The sequence below is a fragment of the Aspergillus multicolor genome (assembly GCF_047715735.1).
Source record: "Aspergillus multicolor strain CBS 133.54 unplaced genomic scaffold BDW74scaffold_3, whole genome shotgun sequence".
NCBI classification, from domain to species: domain Eukaryota; kingdom Fungi; phylum Ascomycota; class Eurotiomycetes; order Eurotiales; family Aspergillaceae; genus Aspergillus; species Aspergillus multicolor.
In genome coordinates this window covers 1,878,383-1,900,917 of record NW_027395954.1, presented here as the reverse complement: position 1 = coordinate 1,900,917, position 22,535 = coordinate 1,878,383, and the positions used below count along the sequence as shown (strand labels likewise).

Sequence of the window (22,535 nt, the reverse complement as noted above, 5' to 3'; positions counted from 1 at the left end):
TTCATATATACCAACGAATCAAGAAGAGTTTAGGTTGATCATGCACAATTCGTATGTACCATTGAGTGGCCACGAGTGGTCGATCGTAAGGCAATATGTAGATAGGTACAGCAGATAAGTTCGTTCAAAGAGATAATCAGGTATAACCAGACGCCATCTAAACCCGTCATCATCATAACCGGAAAACCAAAAGAATAAAAAAAATTGAGTGAAATGCTTTTTATGCCATCATCACTCGCCAGCGAGCTCAATCAATCAGTAGTCATCATCCGCCGCCGTCTTCATCCCCTTCTTCTGGTTCTTGTGCTTGACCTTGAAGTGCTTCTTCGACGAGCCCCGCACCTCAGAGACATCGACGCCCCGCTCCAATGCAACCATTACCCGCTCCTTGCGCCCAGTGAGCGGCTTCCGCATCTGCTGGCCCTGCTCTGTGTACTTGGAGTTGAAGGGCATGGTCAAGCGTCCACCGGAGGATGATGAGCCGGGACCAAAGAAACCCTTGTCAACTGTTTGCGACTTGAGGCCTTGCACAGGTGTTTTGGAGGAGAGCTGGGCGGCTGCAAGCATTGCCTGGCGGCGGGGCGGGAGATGGGCCCAGTCGTAGAGGTCTTTGTTGAACTCGACGGGGTCAATGGGTTCTTCGCCCTCAGCTTCGTTGGCGGGTGGGGGGTGGCAGAACAGGAGCTTGCCATTGACGTAATCCTTTAGAACGTAGCGAGCTGCGCGGGACTCGTCGGGATTACCCTGTCCAGTTGTAGCGAAACCGCGAGCGCGGGCGTAGGCACGGAGAACATCGTGGGCAGTTGGTTCACCTGTGCCGCCTTCCTCAATGGGGCGAGTGCGGATCGTTACACCATAAACGTCCTCAAGGAAATGTTTGGGGATGCGCTGAGCAACGAGACCGGCGGGACCAGTGAACTCACGTTGCTGATCTATGGGAAGAACGCCATTGACAACAAGCTCGGCCTTTGTGGAAGCGAAGTTGGGAAAGACGAGACCGGGACAATCGCAGAGCATGATCTCGGGAGAGAGATACAAGGTTTGGAAATGCTTGGTTTTACCGGGGGTAGAGGAGACGGAGACCTTTTTGGCGCCGAGGAGGGCGTTGATTGTGCTCGATTTACCGACGTTGGGGTATCCGACCAGACCAATGACTGTCTTCTTAGGCTTGGGCGTACCATCCTCCTGGACTTCGTCGTCTTCTGCGGCATCGGGCGCGTTTGACAGGAAAAGCTCTTCAAGCTCGTCCACATCTAGAATATTGGTGCGCTTGGGGGATGGGATTGCCGGGCTGCCGGAGATATCAACGCCGCCATCCGCTTCTTTCTCGCCCGAATCCTCGATATTCAGACCTTCAGTATCCTCGGCTAGCGACTCGGCATCCTCCTCGCTTTCATTCTCACGGGCCTCGTTAGCCTCCTTGGCCATCTGTGCGGAGAAGAAACGGTATTCAATCTTCTGGCGCTCAAAGTAATCGGCCCAGACCTCGCGCTGCTTCTCAGTCAACATATCGGCCTTGTTGACGAGCAGTAAGTTCCGTTTCTTCGGGTCGAGCTCCTTCACATAAATTTCAAGGTCCTCGGAGCGGAAGAGTAATGGGTTTCGGGCATCGACAATCTGCACAACAATATCGGACCGTTCAATGACTCGCCACAACTGACGCCAAACTTCAAGGTTTCGCTCGAAGGGTGTCATTAACAAGTCATTACTCTCCTGCAGTTCCGCCAATCCCCGTCGCCAGTCCATGAAACTCTCACGCTCCATGGCATCAAGTTCGTTCCGAGTAGTTGTCGCATTCCACGCCGGACGACGCGGAACCGTAAGACGGTCTTTATTCTTCTTGTGCTTGCGCAGCGCTGATTTCTCTTCCGCAGCCGAGAGCAAGTAAGGATTCTTTTGGTCGGTATGGATAATCTGAACATTGTTCATTTTCTCAGCTGTGAAATCGGTGCCAGCAAGCTCAGCAGTGGTCAGGAACTCGTCCAACGCCGCTTGCTCTGTAATACTGCGCATCTTGACCCATGAAGCCTCCTTGGCCTCGTTTGTGATGTAAGTTTCGCCATTCATATCTTTGCGTGCAATTCCAGCATTATGCGACGATTTCTTCATGTTAGAGGCTTTCCCCTTGCCAAAACGATCATTCATGAGGCTCTGGCCGAGCCCCACGGAGTTTTTAGATTTTGCCAACACCATCTTGAGCAATATTAATGATGGCTGTGGGAGGTGAAGTTGTTGAAGAAGTTGGATTTCTAATAGAATTTTGGTATGGCAAAAAAACCCCGCGGACGGACGGCTGACTCATCACTTTCTTATCGCTTCCTCCCCAAAGCTGCTACAGTCTGTGTAAGATGATAAAATGGGGAATGTACTCTAAGTACTCAAGGTATAGGTTCTTCTTAAGGCGCCTTTTCAGAATAACTGCCCAGTTACTTATATTACTCCTGTCATTGCTGCCCAGTTTCTTATCAGAAGGAGGGGTCCATAACACGTGACCCACCGCCCGCAATTTTTTGAATAGCTTCATTTTTATCACCGAGATCTCAGCCCAATCTCTCCTCAGGTCAACTTGTTCGATCCGGAATACAGCTCAAAATGCCTCCCCGCAAGCAGTGGATGTATGCTCTTCTCTTCACTTGTTCGCCTCTTACTGTGACTGACATACTTCTAGCGATAAGAAAAACGCCACAACCTATCAACTCTTCCACCGTTCTCAGAATGATCCTCTTATCCACGACCCCGAGGCCCAAGACCGTGTCCTCCACCCCGTCTTTGGACCGCCCGCCGATGCGCCGAGTACTTCAAATGCAGATCGCGCGAAGCACTTAAGTGATCTCGCTAGCGAGTTCGGAGGCGATGCCGTCCGCAAGAACGAGGGTGAAGCTGCGAACTACGGTATCTACTACGATGATTCAAAGTATGACTATATGCAACACATGCGAGAACTTGGTACCGGAGGCGGAGGTACATACTTTGTCGAAGCGACCAACAAGGACAAGGGCAAGGGCAAACCCGTGAGGCTGGAAGATGCGCTTGCTCAGACCTCACTTGAGGATGATGACGTGAGGAGCAACTGGGACGGTCGTAGTACAATGGGCTCTGCATACGGGGCGTACTCTACTGCTTCTACTTACTCCCGGAAACCGACCTACCAAGACCAGCAAAATGTGCCAGATGCCATTGCGGGTTTCCAGCCGGACATGGACCCCCGACTCCGGGAGGTGCTCGAGGCGCTGGAGGATGAGGAATACGTGAACGAGAAGGAGGACGATGATTTCTTCGGTGAGCTGACTGCCGAAGGGCAGGAGATGGATCCCGGTGACTGGGAGGATACACTGTTCGACCATGACGAAGAGGACGATGGATGGGAGTCTGATGCGACAGAGAAGGCCCCTGTTCAACCGAGTACTTCATCTTTGAAACCTAAATCCGACGTGGCCCCCGGAGAGCTTCCCGAGCACGACGTCCCCGCACCTGATATGCACCCAGATGACCAAGACTGGATGCGTGAATTCTCCAAGTTCAAGAAAGCCGGAAAAGCTCAGGCTGCGCCTGCTGCACCCGCCAGCGTCGTCCCATCCGAGCAGCGCAGCACTCTTGCCTCCACCGTCTTCACAGTTGGAGGAACGCCGATCCGGCGCAAGAAGCGCAAGGGCGCCCTCACCAATCCCTCCGCCTACTCCATGACATCTTCCTCCTTGGCCCGAACAGAAGGCCACCGACTCCTCGACGACCGATTCGACCGCCTCGAAGCTCTTTACGCTCTCGATGAGGAGGAAGAATTCGATGACTCTATGTCCATGGTCAGCGGCATGACCGGAATGACCGACATGTCGACCGCCTCTTCTGTAGCGCCTAGTCTCATTGATGCGAATGGCAATGCAGTTGCACCCCGCCACGACTTTAACAACATCATGGACGATTTCCTAGGCGGATGGGACAACAACACCAGTGCACAGGCCAAGCGAAAGGGCGCGAAGAACAAGCGTGGCAAGAACGGCAACGAGGCGATTGGTATCCGGATGTTGGATGAGGTTCGTCAAGGACTTGGTCCTGCGAGGGTGTCAGGTCGGGTTCCTGGTAGAGCTTGAAATCACTTTGTGAGAGCGTTCGACTGACGACTACAATGATTCCCCTTTTTTTAATGCTCGTGATGGTTAGGCATGGGTTTAGGCGTTTGGCAGGATCCTCATTTCCACATAGACCGGGTCTGGTATTTAAAAGTCCTCATACTACATTTGATTATAGTCTGAGAATGAATGGAATGTTATGATGTCCCTTGTTACTGTTAGTATGTCATTCCGTGAATCTCTAGGCAAAGCTATCGCACAAGTCTCGTCAGAAGGATGACAGATTCCAACTCCGAGAGGGCATTATATGATAAGAGTACATTATCTATCGTCAATCTATCTATATGTACAGGCTTTATTTAGGGCAAAGCACAAACCCTAATATTATCATAGTGCTCCTCCAACTTTCTCAACAATCCACATGGCAAGTCTAACATTCCACCTAACCCTCCTCTCTGTTCTCCTCAAATCTTCTCTTGAGATCGGACTTGCATCCGCCTGCAGCCACTCCGTCTCAGCCTTCAACCTCCTTTTCAGCTCCTCATCTCCAGTAACAACCAGCGCCCCAACCTCTAAATCCAGGCCATAGCTGCGTTTCGTGTAGTTGCTGCTACCGACGAACGTCAGACTGGGGTTTTCTTCTTTGGGAAGCGTGACCCAAAGACCCTTGGCGTGATACGTCCAGCCACCTGGTTTCCCAACTGTGCCGCGACGCCACTCTTTGAGCTCAATAGAGTTTGTTGCCTGTGCGGCGGCAACCCGGTCGAGGAACCGAGCTGAAAGGTGGGTATATGCTGCCGGGAGCATGCCAGAGATGCCCGGTGAGCCGTAGAAGCCATTTGCCCAAGGGGAGGCGGTAAGGACAGTACCCCGGGTGGTCGAGGGCGTCTGAGAGTTTGAGGGGAAGGTACTGGCTATCAGGAGGGAGGAGAGGGTGGGATGAATGTTGAAGTAGCCTGCGGTAAAAAGCCAGCGGGCGCCGGAGAAGGCTGGTGAGGTGGAGAGGAGGCGGAGAATTGCTGTGACTGCGGGAAATTCGGTAGATGTGTCGGGCTTGAGCAAAGGCGTAAACTGAGCAACTGGGTAGACAAAAGTCCCACTAGAAGACTTCGGCTCGAGTGCAGGTTTGCTAGCTGATGGTTGAATGATTGGTTTCAACACCGTAGAAGCATATGAAATGAAGCTCTTTGGATCATCAAGAGGTGAACAAGCGCCGTTGGCAGTAGGCCAATCCAGAAGATACCCGGCCTTGTTATGAGGATCGGGAAGCACTTTGAAACTGAGGCTGCAGACTGCATTGTGGATGCGCGCATAGTAATCAGCTAGCTCCGCGGAACTGTAGACATGATACCTATCTACACGGTCTGTGAAATAGTTGTCTGAGAGGTTTGCCCTGTGGATTCGTCAGTCGCTGGGTTGAGGTTCGTTTGGAGGACGAATAAATACCCCGACAGTATAATCTCGTCGTCAATTCCATAGAGCTTCATATGCTGCAGCCCCCAGCCCTCATTTATCCGCCGAGGAATCCATTTCTTCCGCAACCCGGTCAGATTAGGCGTATGAAACATTCGAATATCCACTCTTTCCGGTCCATGTTCCGCGACTAGTGATGCCAAAAGAGAGGCGCACGATGGGTTCGGTGTCTCTCGGGTCCCTCGCAACGCATCGGTAAGAATCGAGACTCGCAGTTCGGGGTTGTCGCGAAGAGCTTGATTCACGGTTTCGATCAATTCATGTTCCGCCTTGCCGATGTAAAGCGTAGAGAGGTATACGCGTTTTCGAGCCTTGCGAATTTTGTTCTAAGCGCCCCGGGTTAGCCCTCACTTCCGCGGTCAACGCTGGATCCGTTTCGCACCTTGAGGGTAGTGTAGAAATTCGCGGGTGAGTCTAGAATCGCTATCCGGGATGCCGGGATCTCAAAGCACGGCGATATCCGATCGAGCTCCGTGGTAATGCTTCCTAGCGGCGACACACTAGACGGAGCAGTTGTACTCGTCGGGGATACATGCGATGAGAAGCTGCGCTCCCAAAATTTCCGCCGTACCACGGGGCTGCGCGCAGCGCACCGAATTGTATTGCCACCAACACGTCCAAACATTATAAACGGGAGCAATGTGAATCAGACACCGCAAATTGAGAATAACATGAGAACATGTGACGATACTCGAGCGGACACTTTCTTGTCCTCCGCAGTTCGATAATATAGAGTGTGCAAACTGGGCAAACAGAGATGCGACGCTAGGCCGGATTGGGCCAGTACAACTTGCGAGCGGAAAGACCGACGACACAGAAGGACGACAACATTGATTCTCTCGGTCTAGTGAAACAAGCTCCGCGAGCACACTTCGTCCAAGATGTCGACTATTCTTCGTACTCTGCGGAACCTGAGAAGGATTGGTTTCAAGGTGGGTTTCTCTGCGGCCGAAGCTGCTGCGCCAATGGGCACCGCACGATTGCTAACGGCGCCCTTCTATATCTAGGAATATGGTCACCAAATGCAGGTATGCAGCTCCCAGAATCGCGATGGATGAGTCTAGGGCGATAATCTCTGGCGTTTTGATACTGATGCCGGGTCGTACACAAATAGTACATGGGTATGACCTCCTCATTACTCCTCAGCTCCGAGCCGGACCAACTGGAATTGCAATTGACTAACGCGAACCAATTGCAGGTGACACCAAGGCTGGTACTCTGATCGGTGTCGACCGTTACGGTAACAAGTTCTACGAGAACATGGAGGAGGAGCTTCCCCGTGAGTCGAGCTGGACCTAAAGCCGTATTAGGTCGAGGAGCTGACTGAGGAAAGTCCGCACTCGCTGGGTTGATTACAAGCAGCAGGAATACGACCCTTCGCAGATTGAACCTGGCTGGTGAGGATCTCCTGGACTCAAACCCGCTAGGGTTTTTGTGTTGACTTCGTTGCAGGCACGCCTGGATCTCGTACATGGTCGACGCTCCTCCCACCCAAGACAAGCTCATGCAGACTGGTGCTCGTACCTGGGAGTTGCGAGAGCACAGGCCGACTCTGACTCTGAGCCGTGCTGCTTTCAAGACCTACTCGACGTGAGTGCAGCATTGGAGCTTCCCTAAAACCGCCGAAGAAGTATATGGCTAATCGCGTTACCCTTCTAGTACCAAGCCCAAGTACACTGCTTGGACTCCCGTGGCTGCTCCCCGGTAATCCGGTGAGATTATTACGTTATCTGGTTTTCTCAAGCCGCTGTCTGCCGGTGCATTCGTAGGCTATGTGTAAATAAAGGTGTTCCTATTCCGTTTTCAATTGATAAAGAGATATTTACAAATCTATGGTCTGTACCTGTACAGTACGAAGACAATCCTACTAAGGTATCATATTGACACTGCAACAAATGGCGAAGAAATGCAATGTTTTGAGAGCACATGGACCAAGAAGCACTCCAACAGGAATTATTGCAACCAAAAATCATGAGATCGAATCAATGTTCAATCATAGAACATATACACCAGAGCCGAGGTTGGACCAGTGACGTATTGGTCGACGATCCTCCAGCTCAATGCACCACCACAAGACCTCTTTCAGCTTCTGCGTTTGACCAACAGCCTCGTATGCTCTGGAAAGGGCGAACCACGCTTCGGAATTATCCCACGAGGTCCCGCGTTTGGTTATGGCCGACAGCAAACCAGAAGCTCGTTCCCGGGCGGCGATACGGTTGATAAGCTTGGGTTCTTCATCCTCGGTGATAGGAGCCGAGGCCTCAGTTTTGAGCTTGCCTGAATCAGAATTTCCAGATTTGCTGAAACGCCTGCTCTCGGCTGACTTTCTGGCTGGTGGCGATGTCACCGCTGGCAGACCAGTTTCCACACCCGGCTCCGGAGGCTGAAGAGGAAGTTTCTGGTCCCAAATGTCAAGAAGCAGGTTCGCTAAACTGACGGTGGCTTTCGGATGGTCAGAGTTATATAGTAAAGCCTCCTCAAAATGCTCCATTGCGTCATGAGGACGCGACTGGGCATTCAACAATAATCCACGCTCAGCGTAGATATCAGCCCACAGTTCGTCGGAACTCTTGGGAGTGGCCCATCCTCGCTCGCGAAATGCCCGAGCTGAGGCATCCTGCGATGCTGTAAGGGTTTCTATCCGCTTCAGGTGTTTTGACGCCTCCTCACACGCCTCGGCTGCATCTTCGAAGGACAAAGCCCTACGATAAAGTCCAGCGATAAGCAGCCATACTTTAACAAGGATACATAGAGCATGCTTTTGGGCTTGAGTATGCGGAAACTTGGTCAACGCTCCTGTTGGCGATTCAAAACCGTAGGATGTTGGCAGCCGAATATCCTGCTCCGGGGGCTGGTTTTCATGGCCAGCAGGCGCATCTAGGTGTGTGTGTTTGAAATTGTGTGCGATAGGGGCCAGTGTGCGTTTTGCGCTCTGTGGCTGACTGGCAGCCTGCGAAACCGCATTACGCACCGTTTCCTGGCTGGGGCCCAACTCTTGCTCAAGGTGTTGTCCATTAGTTTCGCCGAGCTCAGATTCCTGATGGCTAATGCTGCCACCGTTGAGAGGTCCTGAATCGATTGTCGATTCTGCTTTTCTCAGAGTGCTGCTGCGCTTACGCAGCTTTCGCGACTCGGACCTTGCCAGAGAAGCGTGGCTATCGCCGACGTTCGGGTCATTTTCATCTGTCACTTGGATAGAGGGGGCACCATCAATGTTCAGAGAGTGAGCCTGAGGCAAAGTCTGAATTGGCGAGTCAGTCTTGAATTCGCTGCCGGGCATGGTCTTCGAGTCTGGAATTCGAGGGGCCTTGTGTCGTCCAAAGATGCTGCCGCGGAAGCTTCTTACTGTACCGGCAGAGCTTTTTGGGCGGGCAAGTTGATCTGTCTTGTTGTTTGCTTGGGTTTGAGGCTCAAGGTCTAACATTTGGAAAAGGATGCCGAAAAGGCCGAGAAGCTGGTCACTATGGTTGAGTGCGGCCTCGGGGCCCTCCAAAACCTCCACAAAAGCAAGTTGCGTCATGCGAGTCTCGATTATACGCTCCTTCTCGCGGTTCCGCAGTTGATCAATGAGCGCTGTTTTCATCTTTGTTTGTTCATGGGCATTGGGCTGATGTTTCGGTAGTCTCCGGTCACTGTGCGCGAGCGAAGTAACTGTGGCCGGAAACTGTTCAAATGCAGCCTCGCAGGAGCGCTCTGCGATATCAAACTCCTGTTTTGCACTTAGAAGCAATGCCAGAAGATGCCACAATGGTATAAGATCCCGCTCGCGACCAAAAGCCGACGACGTAGCTTCAAGGTCCTTGTTTGCTGATAACGCTGACTTAACGTATTCAATCGCAGCATCAAGGTCACGATTCTCCGCCAACAGCAAAGCAAGAGTGTACAGAGACGAATAGTTAAACTGGTCCCCTAGCTCTGGGGCAATACTTCGTTCTAGGCATTCAATGGCCTCAGTTCGAATATCATCACGACTTTCGTTCAGTGGCGTCCAACTTGCCCAATTCGCAAGTCCGATACCAATAGCACGGTAGGTTGCACTTATATCAAGGGGAGAAACGTTGCTCGAGTCAACAATCATTCTCCGCTCCTCCTCATCCTCGCTGTCTGTGACATGCTTGCTGATAAATTCCTTCAAGGTTCTGGTCAATCCTCGAGCCTTTTCTGCTTCCTTATCAGAGCCATGGGAGCATAAGATGATGACACCTTCGGAAAGTGTTCGCATGAAAACGCCATCGTCCTCTAATTCTTCGTTAGGGACCGACTTCTCTGCTCTCTCTTTGGCGCCTGTGACAATCTCTATGTATGAGTCGAGCGCTTTAAATGCCAGATCAAACTCGGCCAATGCTGCATGAACATGGAAAAGACGCCTCAAGATCAGGAAGGAGTGGTATGTTCGGGTTGCAGCACGGTAAAGAATCTAATCCAGGCAGTTAGCATATGAGTACTGCAGCGTGTCTCAGATGCAGCACGTACCTCAAGAACATTCTTCCCCCAGCCATGCTGGCCACCTTCACCGAGTTCCTCATCGTGCCATTGGGGGCCACATAGCCTTTCCCAGTTCTGAATAACCTGCTCCACCCAAGCCTCAACACCGTTGTTGCCGGCATCAGCTCTGGGAAATTTCACGTCGCGGAGAATGCTAGCCTCGCAAATTGCCTCGACGCGACGTAGCTCGGTAGCAAGCTGCGAGCGCTCACGGCCGTGCGCCGGTGCAGGATATGGCAAACCATGTATCAGGACGGCGGAAAGAACATCATAATAAGATTTCCAGATGGAAGACTTCGAAACAGGCTCTGGAGAGCTCTCAGTTTGCGTCTCCGGAGCGCTATCCCCTGGCTTGATGGACGGATGAGAGGACCATGCCCGGAAGATCTTTAGGGCAGACCTCAGCATTTCGCCATCTGCTGAAGCGATATTCTTGCACACTTCATCTCCAGCAAGCTGCGCACCATCCGCTAGGACTTTTTCTGACCAGTACAGAAACTGGTTGGACGACGACCCCAGGTTCGTGCTATTCAGCCAAGGGGCGAGAGAGTTGAATATTTGCAGCGCATCTTGAGGACCCGAAACCTGACGTTGCGCAGCGCCCTTTATATAGCAGCCCTTAACAAAGCAAACCCTAGTCCATGGCGACAACTCATCTCCCGTGGCCGTCATGTTGTCCAACTCTTGTTTAAAGTCTTTGGGCAGACGAGCTGCGGCCAATCCCGGTTCATTGAGTGTGTAGTGAACCCATCCTAAGCAGACCTGTGCCTGGAATATCTCCTGGTTCGAGCCATCTGCCTTGTCAATCGTGGAAAGGAGTGATGGTATTAATTCTGATAATTCGGACGAGGAAGACGACGGCGGAGGGCTTGAGGTGGATGATGAGTTATGGAAATGGGTCACGACCTGATGCTCTGCTCTAGCTACATCTAGGAAGCCTGCCCTCAACAGCGTTAGATTGGGGAATTGTTCAGACGGGGACAGGAGTATTCACAGGTCTTGTGAGGAGCATGTTTGTTGACCTTCCGAATCAGTTCAGGAACCTCATCCCATTTGTTCTGACTTCGAGCATTATCGAGGGCTACGATGTAGCGATGGCTCTTTTCAGATTCTCGCGCCTTGAACAACATTTGTTAGCGAGGGTGAAGACTGAACTGGTGACGTAGCGGGGTTGCAAAAACACAGGGGGAGGCCTGAGCAAGGTACATCACATACACTCATTGTGAGGGAGATCGGAGCGGAAGAGGCACAGCAGCGGAATTTTGGGGGGAGCAATTGAGCAACCGCTATCCATCACGAGCGCCGTCCCCGAGGCTCAAGGTTTGCTGGGCAGCAGGGATATTTGGTAAAGAGATCCTTGGACAATTACAACGAGGAGGACGACGACGACAACAGGCCCCCAGGAACCATGAAGATCACTATTATTTGGCCAGGAGATCCACTGTTGTATCATCTGTATTGCGGTACGTATTGGTACCGTCCCGAGGCTTCATGTGGTGGTCCGAGCTTTTGTTATCGCTCTATCAATTTTAAATTTTGCGACTTTTTCGAGAAGCAGGCCCGAGCTATCGCAAGGTTTGGAATTGCTATTAGCGGCGCCTATCAGGTCTCTAGACCTCAAACCTCAAAATGGCACACATGTCAATGACTTTGCGCGCTGTCAATCACCGATTAACCAACCTGCCAGTCCAGAATCTGCCTGCTATTGCGGCTTCGCTCGCGTCGTCCATCGCAGAATGCGGGGAGTTGCTCTCTGCGCCCCAGTCTCAGAGGGCTGGCAAGTCAGATTCGGATCATGCAGTTCAGGCTCACAAGCTTGTGACCCGGCTTTCAAGTCTGCTGCAGGATAGGTCGTTCGAGGGTCGTTGGGCTGCGGTTGTACTCGTCAAGGCGTTGGTGGAAGCCGGGCAGTGGGAGATTCTCCGCAGCAGTGAGCCCTTTGTTCGAGGGCTTATGAGCATTCTAAGTGTGAGGATACCTGGTACCAGGCTACGTCTTGATTCAATTGCTAATAATATGTCTCGAACAGAAATCCGATCCCGCGTCTACAAAGACAATGGCCGTCATCACTTTGACTCGTATCTTCCACCTTACCTACCAGTATCCGACCCTGGTTCGCGAGATAACGACGCCGTCGCTTCCTGGATTCGTTACAACCACCTTGAACCTCATCTCCGTCAAGCCGCCGTCTGAGCCCACTCGGAAACTGAAACCAACTACGCCGTTTTTGGAGGTCATTCTTCGCGCCTACGCAGAGCTCATTGCTAGGCATCCAACAATCTTCCGGCCTTTCTCGGCGCAGATTCACAGCCTACTCCAGGCCATTTTTGGCTCCACCTCGGGCTCGTATTCCCAGCCAATTTTGGATGTTGCGGAACAGCTATTTGTTGCTCTTCACAATTGCGCACCGAAAAACACTGGAGGAGAAGAGTGGAAGGGTGCTTGCCGGATGACAATCAACTCAGCACATGCAACGGCAAACCATGTTTTGCGGGCCATTATCGAGCAGTGGGAGTCTATTGATCCTTTATTGCGGCAACAACTGAATCACCCTATCGATTATGCCCTTGAGGTCGGTAGCCGCGGATCTGACGCTCTGGGACTGGCTGGTTGGCAAGGGCTGGATGCGGGAGTCAAGAGACTACTTGAGCTGCTGCGAATGCTCTCCACCTTTTTAACAACCGCAACGGCTTCTACCGTATCGATCCCTATCGGCTCCGTGCTTGATTTGACTGCTCGGTTGATGTCTGTAGTAGTTCCAACAGAAGCCAACGATGTCCAACCCAATCCCCAAGTGAGTCGGACTGAACGAGAGACTCTCTTTGCAGAATTGCCTCAGATTCATATTGCTTGCATCAAAGTTCTTCGTGACTTGGTTGGCACGCTAGAAACTGCTGCTCTTCCAGTTGCTCAGACAATCTTAGAGCAGACTCTTTGGGTCTTCCGCGCGGAGAAGTTTAACAAGAAGGTCAGAACATCGGTGTACGGCCTACTCGATGCATTACTCAAACAGATGGGCCCATCTATGAACAAGAAGAGTGTATCCTCCTTGACTGATATAATCCGAACCTGTTGCTCCGATATCTTGCCTACGATGGGCGAGAATGGCTCGAAAGACACCTCTTCAGATGCAAAGGGCAAGTCCAAAACGAACTCGGCTGCCGTAAACGCAGACTTTTTCTTGAACCCCAACCTCAAGCAAGGCCGCCAAACGAATACGTCAACCAAATCTTCCAGACTTTCGCGAGCTGCCTCAAACCTCCTTCAATCGGTACTCATGCACGCCGCGCTAGAATATCTCGCAGCTCCAATCCGCGCCGAGATCGACCGCACCATCATCATGACCTCTGACAAGGGCGCCATGTACGCCAGCGCTCTCAACCCCCACCCAGCGGTAAAGGGCCGCGGAGCGAACGTCAGCACCATGCCTTTCTTAACCAGGAGCTACACATCGGAGATGGACGTGGAAGCCCTGATCCGACCTCGGATGCCCGTCTTGACGAACTCAAACAGCATCGGCCACTACGTCAACATCGATGACGACGAGGACGAAGACATGGAACATGCTGCCGCGCCCGAATCTACGTCGGCAGAGAACGCCGGATTCTTGAAACCAGCCGTCACGCCTAGTCTTCAAGGCCTCGTGGATTCAAACACGCCCCAGGGCTTCCCCACGTCGGTAAACAAACGTACCTACGCAGAGGAAACGTCCCAAAACGCGCCCACTTCTGCCGGTTCACTAGCGAATGCAGATAATATGCAGCCCAAGAAGGCGAAGTTTGACAGCAATGCGTCAACGACGCCAGCTGCCACCCAAGAACGGCCCTCTATCTTCTCCAATGTCGCCGCCGCTGCACCTGCTTCCGTTCAGACTAGCTCAATCACGGAGGAAACATCAACAGTGGGCAATGGCGTTACTACTAGCACGACGTCTGTTGTGGTGGAACAGTCATCATCAGTTCCTCAAGTCCAAGACGTAGCAGCGCCGGAAGATGATGACAGCGATGAGGAGATGCCGACTCTGAATATCGAGCCTGACACAGATGACGAAGACGAAGATTAGGTACTGGGATTTATGCTGCTTAATTAATACATACAGACAGATATTAGAAGCATATCGGCAAATGGCAGCCACAGTAAAGATGCAAACAAGGTGCAAGTCATTTATCATGAACTATAGGACTGCGAGCATGTCTCATACCCACTAATAGAGAGCCACCAAACGAATGCAATTTTAGTTCTTAGGTCCAACAGCGTAAACAAGAGAAACATCTAGTCTACATAATTCTATCTATCCTATTCTAATACTAGATCTGATTGTCAATTGAGATCACGAACAAGAGAGGCCGAAAATCCAAAATCCAGAATTCAAATTCCAACAGCCCTATACAATCCGCAAACCCCTCCCCCAGAATGTCCCATCGTCATGGTACACAAACCAAGCGGTCCGCCAACAAATCCAACCTTGACCTAACAATCCCCTCAGAATGCTAAAGGGCAACGGTTCGGTCAACCACAACCCACCCCTCGCAAAATCATCCGCAATCCGAGCCCCCGAGAAATGAAGCCAACCAAGCACAAAAACCACATTGCCGAGTCGGCGCAGCCAGCGTGGCGGTGCAAGACCGTACCGGATGAATTGCGCCACTACGACGCGCGACCATATCTCTTGAATAAAAACACCCACGGCTTGCAGGATGAAGAAAAGGAACGGACCCGAGATTGGTCGGGTATCCTCGCCGAGCTGCGTGTAGCTTCCGGAGCCGTGTAGGAGGCCGCTGATGCTGAAGGCGACACCGGCTGTGATGATGCGTCTCAGGGTGCGTTGCGAGGATATAAATGAGGGGAGAAGCGAGATTATCCATTTCGCGGTTGACACGAAGCCGAATCGGAAGAGTTGGTGCCACCATTTGCTCCATGCACCTGCGAGCCCGTCATCCAGGACCACGGTGATAGGCCCGAATGAATCGGCGTAGAGCCATGGGGCGTCCAAGGGCGTTGCGGTTAGTGCTCGAGATGCATTGGGGAAGGCCGTAGCTAGGCCTAGGAAGCAGATTGGGTTCAAAGCCGTCACGAATGACAGAGCAAAGTATACGGCGACGCCGGTAAGCAGTGAACGGTACGCTTGAGTCAGGCTTGGGATAACTGAGAGAGAGTCGAACGGATATGGAGGTGGTGCTGAGAGGTCGCCCAGGAAGTACGGGTCCCAAATCACCATTAGCTTGAGAAAGTCCAGAGCTAGATAGGCAACGAAGAAGCGGATAAAGGCGGTCCGTATACGGGTTCTTGCTTGATGGGGCGTGCGTTCCTCGTTTGCGGAGCTATGTTTGGGATCGAGCTGAGAAGGCAGCGGATCCAAGGAGGAGATCCTGAAGCTGAAATCCGGGCCTCTGAGGTTCAGCATCAAGGCGAGTACCCAGCCAAATCGGTGCTTGAATGACTGAGGGTATGGCTGCCAAACAAGTTGATAATCATCTCTATGAACTCCGCCGGTCCTGTGCTCCTCGTTGCTCGCGTGCCCGTTCTGTTGGGCATTCGCGCCTACGTCTTTGGAAGACCGTACTCTTTCGATTCGACGAACATCACGCTCAACATTGTTGAAGAAAAGAAGGGTCGCGCTCCAAACAAGCAGCCATACCATGATTAAACCAACCATATACCCGTTTGCCCCCAATAGCACACGCCGGCATCGTATAATCTCCACGCTTATGCTGAGGGTGATCGCGTAAAGGATCTGCCGCACTATCCGGCCTTGTCTGCGGCTGGGAATTAGAAGTGCACAAATAGGCAGTACTATTGGGATAAGCGCGTGCCATAGTAGTAAAGGCTTCGCATCCCCTTCTTGCAGGAGTAATTCATATCGCTCATTTGTGTCGATGACGATGCGCTCGTAACGAACGAAAGCGGGAGTAAGATCCACCATGAGAGCGCAAGGTGCAGGATGAAGGATAACCGATTCAAACTAATAGATACAATCGAATAAAGATAAGTCAAAGGCCTTGAATGTAAGCACGCACGCTTCCAAAAACCCCCCTTGACGCCACCGAGGATATGTATTAGTGAGGAGGGGGAGAAGAAAAAATGAAAAGATGATGCTTCATAATCCCGCCACTGCTGTTCTCCATTCAACGGACTGACTTGAGAAAGCCCATTCTTGACCATTGGTAGCCAAGTCTGGGTTTATCCACTGTGATGATTGTATCGTTATGCTGTTCTGGCCAACAACCATGTCCAAAATCTAAATATTCTGCCTAGAAGCAGTTCTCGAAACCAAGATATATTTAGATGCACAGGTCAAACTGCATAGTGCTCCAATGAAATTGCTCCCGGACCCACTGGAAGACGTCGCAAATGTCAGAAGAGAGCAGGTGCCAGAGGAACAAAATCTTCGTATAGCACGGCTAGATAAGATTGAGATATAAACTGCTCCGCAATTCGGGAGACTCCTTTATACCAGTACAGTGAGTACACCAGCACTTGGTAGCTGGTACCTGTATCTTATCCTGTATCCGTGGGTAGAAACGGATAGCTTATCGATAAGAGCTTGCCTATCGATAAGCGCTTATCGTAAGCGCGTCACCACGGGTCTGCACTTACGGAGTACACTCCATCCATCAGAGACCATGGGTGCCTCTCCAGCTAAGAGACCTATCCGTCAGGTCGATCTCACACTGGATGAAGTCCACGAAGTTGCTCCAGCACCCCCGTCAAAGTACCCGCGTGTCTCTGGACAGCGCTTTGGCCGGGAGACGACGTTTGTTCCTCTTAGCCAGGCAGCACAGGTCTCTCTTGATGAAGACGAGGACGATGCCGCAGCTGCAGACCTGCTGCAGGGAACCCAGGTTGTTGATGACTCTGCAGATACCACGCAGATGCATTACGGCGATTTGAACACCAAGATTGTTGGCGTTCGCTACTACAGAGGACAGGCCACCATTGGCGAACACGTTGTTCTGAAGAGAGAACCGAGCAACCAATATGATCGAAATGCAATCCGGGTTGATAATGTCATGGGGGCTCAAGTTGGCCACATTCCTCGGACCATGGCCTCAAAGCTCGCTAGTTACCTGGTAAATCCGGAAAGGTACTGAGACCGAACAACTTCTGCTGACTTGTTGTAGGATAACAGACTGCTGGTTGTCGAGGGTATTCTGACTGGTGTGATTGGGGCTTACGATTGCCCAATCGTATTGAGGCTGTACGGCACAGGCGACCCTGAGAAAAGAGGGGCCGTGAAACAGAAGATGATGCAGGACAAGCTGCCACTCAATCATCTCAAACAAGCCGAGCGTAATGAGGATAAAGCGCAAAAGGAACGGGAAAAGGCTATGAAAGAGGCTGCCAAGAAAGCGCGCAAGGGGCAGCTGCTCGAAGCTGCAAATAATTTGGGCTATTCCAATCTTGCTCAGCCACCCGGGGAGGGGATCATTACCGAAGAAAGTCTGGATGAGCTTATCAACCAAAGCAGTACTTTCAACCCCCGTGAGATTGGCCAAGTGGCTGAAAGCTTTGGCTTGAAGGAGTCAGACCTTGAGAACATGCCCATGGCCGACAATCCCCCGTCTCTTGCAACCACTCTCCTCCCATACCAGCGTCAAGGCCTAGCTTGGATGATTAGCAAGGAGAACCCGCAGTTACCAACCGGCGCCAATGATGTCGTACAGCTCTGGAAGAAACAAGGCAACCAGTTCACCAATATCGCCACAAATTTCTCTACAACTACGCCGCCACCTCTAGCTAGCGGCGGCATCCTAGCTGATGATATGGGCCTGGGCAAGACAATTCAAATCATCTCTCTGATACTCACGAATTCGCAGCCAAAGACGCAAGAATCGACCAAGGCCACGTTGATCATCGCCCCCGTCGGCGTGATGAGCAACTGGAGCAATCAGATTCAAGAGCACACTAATCCAGAACAAGCGCCTCGAGTGCTAATCTACCATGGCCCTGGGAAGAAAGAGGGTGCCAATCTAGACCAGTACGATGTGGTGGTCACTAGTTACGGTGCACTTGCGATGGAATATAAGCCAGAGAGTAAGAATCTTCCTAAGAAGGGCCTATACTCACTCAAATGGCGCCGTGTTGTGCTCGATGAAGGTCATACAATCCGCAATCCACGGTCGAAAGGTTTCTCCGCGGCCTGTGCTTTGAAGGCTGACTCCCGCTGGTCATTGACGGGAACACCAATCGTAAACAGCTTAAAAGACCTCTACTCACAGATTCGCTTACTAGGACTTACTGGAGGTCTTGAGGATCTTGGTGTTTTCAATGGTGTCCTGATTCGCCCGCTCATGTCCGGTGACTCGGACTCTCGTCTACTGCTCCAGGCGCTCATGAGCTTCATCTGTCTCCGCCGCAGGAAGGATATGAGCTTCGTGAATTTACGTCTACCGCCTCTCACATCTCGTGTCCTACGCGTCAAGTTCCATCCACACGAGCAAGAGAAGTACGAGATGTTCCAGTGAGTATTCCCCGTAACCACCCTCAATCTTAACTTTACTAACACCTACCCAGATCCGAAGCTAAAGGCATGCTTCTAGATTTCAAATCCAAAGACAAAACAAGCACCACCTACTCCCACCTCCTTGAAGTCATCCTCCGTCTCCGCCAAGTCTGCAACCACTGGGCCCTGACCAAGAACCGCCTCGACAAGCTCGCCGCCATTCTAGATAAACAACAAGTCGTGCCCCTCACCCCCGAAAACATCAAAGCCCTCCAAGACATGCTCCAGATCCGAATCGAAAGCCAAGAAACCTGCCCCATCTGCTTAGACGTTCTCGAAACACCCGTCATAACCGCCTGCGCGCACGCCTTCGACCGCGACTGCATCGAACAAGTCATCGACCGCCAGCACAAATGTCCCATGTGCCGCGCCAAAATCGAAAAAAACTCCACCCTCGTCGCGCCGGCCGCAGACATGGGCGAGAGCACAGACGACATCTCCGCGGACCCAGACAACCCCAGCAGCAAAATCGAGGCCCTGATCAAGATCCTCACAGCGCAGGGCCAGGCCGAGGGCACAAAGACTGTCGTCTTCAGCCAGTGGACGTCCTTCCTGAACCTCGTTGAACCGCACCTCGAAAAAGCGGGCATCGGGTTCGCCCGCATCGACGGCAAGATGACCTCGCTGGCCCGCGATAACTCGACCTACCGCTTCTCCACGGATCCCAAGTGCACCGTCCTCCTTGCGAGTTTGAATGTCTGCAGCGTCGGTCTGAGCCTCGTTGCCGCTAACCAGGCTATTCTTGCGGATAGTTGGTGGGCCCCGGCGATTGAGGACCAGGCTGTTGATCGTGTTTATCGGCTTGGCCAGACCCGCGAGACAACTGTTTGGCGGCTCATCATGGAGGACAGTATCGAAGATCGTGTGCTGGCTGTTCAAGAGCAGAAGAGGAAGTTGATGCTCGCTGCGTTTCGGGAGAAGGCCAGCAAGAAGGTTGATGACCGTGCGACGCGTGTAGCGGACCTGGAGAAGCTGTTGACGTGAGGCCAAACTTCCCGTTTTACGATTTACTTTCCCTTTGTCATTCACAATGATTTGTGGCCACGTTTCTTTTTTCTCACTAAGTAAGAGCTGCAAAATCTGTTCCTTTCTATGTGCCATATTTCTTACCTGTTTGAACACACTTCGAGTAGCTACGGACTACATATTATCTTCTACTGCTATCAATTCCGGGAAAATTAGAGGGGTAGGAGTCAATGTCAATCAATCTTATTAAGAATTGATAGCCACGTATAGATAGGCATTAAATCATCTTATTAGGCATCGAGCATGAATTCATCCATCCGTATCGTATCGGGTATCTTGTCCCACCTGGGAGAACGCCAGCGCCATGCTAGTAGAAAGAAAGGTAAACCGATTTTCCGCTAAAACAAGGTAGACAAATGGTGAGAAAATGGTGGTCCAGCCTTTGATATAAAAAATACAAATGTAGGATATTTGCAGAGTAAAAAATGGTCATGAAGCGAAACAAGGGAGAAAGAAAAGAAAAGAAAGCATAGACAGATCGAACCCCAGCCTGTGGCGTGGAATCATTGCGTTATGCGAAGTTCGAGAAAGGCTCTCCGCCCAAATGCTCTTAGACTAACCGGGAACCTTGCCCAGGAGGCACAGAGGCTTGGGGTGCAGGCTCTTTAAGGTGAAACGGTACCGATTGACCCCTTGGTGAAGATCCTTGCTGGTTACCAGTATCGGGTCTGGGGGCATTGACAGCCAGAGAGATTTGCCTTAAGGGCTCTAATCCATCCATGCTTGCAGAGTCTTGCGGACCGGATGCATTGCGAAACGATTCTCTGGAATTTGTGACGCCTGAGAGTATTGTCTCCGGCGGTGTTTTTGGTTGCGAAATAGCCACAGCAGGAAAAAAATCCAGTTGGTTTTGGCCATTAGGCCCCTCGTTAAGGACTGAGATAGTATCTGGCGCAAGAGCAGGCGGACCTGTGTTATGAGCAACTGATGGCACTGATGGCACTGCTGGCTGCCGGCGTTGCTGAACTTGAACTTGATGGTGCATGGCAGCAGGTAGAGCGACATTGCTAAGCGAGTTTGATGGAATTGGTGGTAGATGAAGACCATGGCCGATCGAGATTGGGAATGGATAGGGGGAAAGAGCTTGATGTTGTTGTTGCATCAGCAGGAGTTGTCTCTCCTGCATCCTCTTGTGATACGCATCGGGGTTTTCACGGCGGAGTTTTTCATCAAGAAGTGCCTCCTTGACACTCTTCTTTTCCTCTTCCGTGAGCTTGTCGTTGTCCTCGATGAAGAATGTTTGAGTAAGTTTGATGTTACGAATCAATCTCTGTTCTGCGCTTTTCTTCTCATCCTCGTGAAGGATCCTGTCCAAGACCTCCTTGTCTTTGCCGATGTACTCCGAAATATCCTGTTGGGCAACAGGTTTCACTGGAAAAAGATATTCGCCGGGCTTCTTCTTCGAGGTTCGGGCTACATTCTTCTGATCCACAACGCGGGCAGAGAGCTGAGTCTTAAAGGTTGCCTTGTCATGGATAATCTCCTGATATGTTCCGCCGGCAACAAATCTGTATACAAATACAGGGTTTGTTTGTCCTAGACGGTATGCACGTCCAACTGCCTGCTCTTCCCAGGTTGGATTGAAATCGAAGTCAAAAATGATAACGCGATTCGCGCCTGTGATATTCAGGCCAAGTCCACCTGCTTTCGTTGAAATAAGATATATCTGCTCGTCGCCATGGTTGAACTTCTTTATGGCTGCTTGCCTTTTAGATGTAGGCGTCTGGCCGTCTAAACGTGAGTACCGGCGATTGCTGATATTCATGAGATATTCAAGGTAGTTCAAGGTCGGTACACTGTGCGAAAAGACAAGAACCTTATCACCTGCCCGGGCAGACTCGTCAATGATCCGTTGCGTAAGCTCTATGCGGGGCGAAAGGTCCACAGCCTTCAAGTTGTCAATCTGATCAAGGCGGCGACACTGTTCTGATACATGCTCCATTAAATCCGGGAGTTTAGCCTCTTCGATGGGCTCTTCACTGGGCCTTTCACCGGACCCTTCTGAAAATCTTTCCTGGTCGGTATCATGGGCTCTTTTCGCGCCGTTTGTCTTTTTGCTGGCAGCCCGTGCCCGATCAATGAGCTTCTCTCGAAAGCATGCCGGGTGGTTACAGCACATGCTCAGAACACCAAGCCATGCCAATAGTGCGGCCTGCGTGACCTCGCTCGTTTGCCTCTGCAAAACAAATGCGGCATACGCATTGTACGCTTCCTCCTGTATTCCAGTAAGAGGGACAGTCAGCACAAATTCGACTTTGGGAGGCAAATCCCCCTCAAGAACTGCGATGTCTGTCCGGTGGATCTTGGGCTCCAGGATATCATTGAGGACCCTTAGCTTAACCAGAGACTTCCGCTTTTCAGCATAGGTACTATCGGCATACAGCCCTTCACCGATAGGCTCAACATAGTTTGCCTTGAACTCATTAGATTCACCTAGATATCCTTTAGCAATCCAGTCGACCATAGTGTAATACTCGAGAAGATTATTCGCCAGCGGAGATCCTGTTAATGCAATGCGACTCTTCGATTGGAGCTGCATCGCTGCCCGTGACGCCGCAGTGGCTGGATTCTTTATTTTGTGGGCCTCGTCAGCGATTATAATACTGGGGCCTTCCAAAAGCCATTTCTTGAATTTTTGGTGGTTGGACTCTGACAACTTTCGGCCCTTTTTGGCTGTTTCCGGGTTCAACACCAACGCCTGGAATATATTGTAAGATATGAGAAGAACCCCGCCCTCTTGGTACCAAGCGGAAGTTTCGCGTAGGCGCTCACGCAGTTTCTCCTCTGAGGACTTGTTACTCTCTGCAGAAATCCGTCTTACTGCGAGAGGGAAATCCTTAGGCGTCCAAATGAAGAATTCATCTTGCCAATTGTCAATCAAGGACGACGGGCAGATGATCAGAGTTCGGGCCCGGTGTTCTGTAGGGCGAAATTCTCTAGGGATCTGCTGTCGCTCTTTGGGATCGGAAGACATGGCAGTC

General features: G+C 51.4%; 9 protein-coding genes across 9 annotated transcripts; 4 read left to right on the top strand and 5 right to left on the bottom strand.

Moving 5' to 3' along the window:
* Position 1: 1 nt before the first annotated feature.
* BDW74DRAFT_146558 (ribosome biogenesis GTPase LSG1) lies at positions 2 to 2,229 on the bottom strand. The gene has a single exon (XM_073723377.1). It carries the CDS (start codon positions 2,191 to 2,193, stop codon positions 256 to 258), a length of 1,938 nt encoding a protein of 645 aa, XP_073588161.1. The 5' UTR covers positions 2,194 to 2,229; the 3' UTR covers positions 2 to 255.
* Positions 2,230 to 2,392: 163 nt separating this feature from the next.
* On the top strand, positions 2,393 to 4,376 carry BDW74DRAFT_146557 (ribosome biogenesis protein LTV1). The gene is made up of 2 exons (XM_073723376.1): positions 2,393 to 2,615; positions 2,669 to 4,376. Exons 1-2 carry the CDS (start codon positions 2,593 to 2,595, stop codon positions 4,086 to 4,088), a joined length of 1,443 nt encoding a protein of 480 aa, XP_073588160.1. The 5' UTR covers positions 2,393 to 2,592; the 3' UTR covers positions 4,089 to 4,376.
* A 20-nt stretch (positions 4,377 to 4,396) lies between these two features.
* On the bottom strand, positions 4,397 to 6,211 carry BDW74DRAFT_146555 (CDP-diacylglycerol--glycerol-3-phosphate 3-phosphatidyltransferase). The gene is made up of 3 exons (XM_073723375.1): positions 5,923 to 6,211; positions 5,514 to 5,866; positions 4,397 to 5,460 (listed from the first exon to the last, which is right to left on the bottom strand). The coding sequence occupies exons 1-3, from the start codon at positions 6,163 to 6,165 to the stop codon at positions 4,455 to 4,457; spliced, it is 1,602 nt and encodes a 533-aa protein (XP_073588159.1). The 5' UTR covers positions 6,166 to 6,211; the 3' UTR covers positions 4,397 to 4,454.
* Positions 6,212 to 6,377: 166 nt separating this feature from the next.
* On the top strand, positions 6,378 to 7,391 carry BDW74DRAFT_80970 (complex I NDUFA12 subunit family protein). Its single transcript, XM_073733802.1, has 7 exons — positions 6,378 to 6,472; positions 6,548 to 6,568; positions 6,655 to 6,661; positions 6,739 to 6,819; positions 6,874 to 6,937; positions 6,993 to 7,130; positions 7,200 to 7,391. The coding sequence occupies exons 1-7, from the start codon at positions 6,422 to 6,424 to the stop codon at positions 7,246 to 7,248; spliced, it is 411 nt and encodes a 136-aa protein (XP_073588158.1). The 5' UTR covers positions 6,378 to 6,421; the 3' UTR covers positions 7,249 to 7,391.
* On the bottom strand, positions 7,108 to 11,406 carry BDW74DRAFT_146551 (putative filamentation protein (Rhf1)). The gene is made up of 4 exons (XM_073723374.1): positions 11,241 to 11,406; positions 11,020 to 11,143; positions 10,014 to 10,963; positions 7,108 to 9,957 (listed from the first exon to the last, which is right to left on the bottom strand). The coding sequence occupies exons 1-4, from the start codon at positions 11,244 to 11,246 to the stop codon at positions 7,534 to 7,536; spliced, it is 3,504 nt and encodes a 1,167-aa protein (XP_073588157.1). The 5' UTR covers positions 11,247 to 11,406; the 3' UTR covers positions 7,108 to 7,533.
* Positions 11,407 to 11,585: 179 nt separating this feature from the next.
* On the top strand, positions 11,586 to 14,245 carry BDW74DRAFT_146550 (RIX1/PELP1 family protein). The gene is made up of 2 exons (XM_073723373.1): positions 11,586 to 11,993; positions 12,055 to 14,245. Exons 1-2 carry the CDS (start codon positions 11,655 to 11,657, stop codon positions 14,086 to 14,088), a joined length of 2,373 nt encoding a protein of 790 aa, XP_073588156.1. The 5' UTR covers positions 11,586 to 11,654; the 3' UTR covers positions 14,089 to 14,245.
* Positions 14,246 to 14,249: 4 nt separating this feature from the next.
* On the bottom strand, positions 14,250 to 16,631 carry BDW74DRAFT_80965 (wax synthase family protein). Its single transcript, XM_073733801.1, has one exon. The coding sequence runs from the start codon at positions 15,946 to 15,948 to the stop codon at positions 14,410 to 14,412; it is 1,539 nt and encodes a 512-aa protein (XP_073588155.1). The 5' UTR covers positions 15,949 to 16,631; the 3' UTR covers positions 14,250 to 14,409.
* BDW74DRAFT_80961 (DEAD/DEAH box helicase) lies at positions 16,299 to 19,710 on the top strand. Its single transcript, XM_073733800.1, has 3 exons — positions 16,299 to 17,095; positions 17,147 to 18,486; positions 18,540 to 19,710. Exons 1-3 carry the CDS (start codon positions 16,649 to 16,651, stop codon positions 19,510 to 19,512), a joined length of 2,760 nt encoding a protein of 919 aa, XP_073588154.1. The 5' UTR covers positions 16,299 to 16,648; the 3' UTR covers positions 19,513 to 19,710.
* A 394-nt stretch (positions 19,711 to 20,104) lies between these two features.
* BDW74DRAFT_174631 (DEAD/DEAH box helicase) lies at positions 20,105 to 22,528 on the bottom strand (the record flags this gene model as incomplete). Its single annotated transcript, XM_073728081.1, has 1 exon — positions 20,105 to 22,528. The coding sequence occupies one exon, from the start codon at positions 22,526 to 22,528 to the stop codon at positions 20,105 to 20,107; it is 2,424 nt and encodes an 807-aa protein (XP_073588153.1).
* Positions 22,529 to 22,535: the final 7 nt, after the last annotated feature.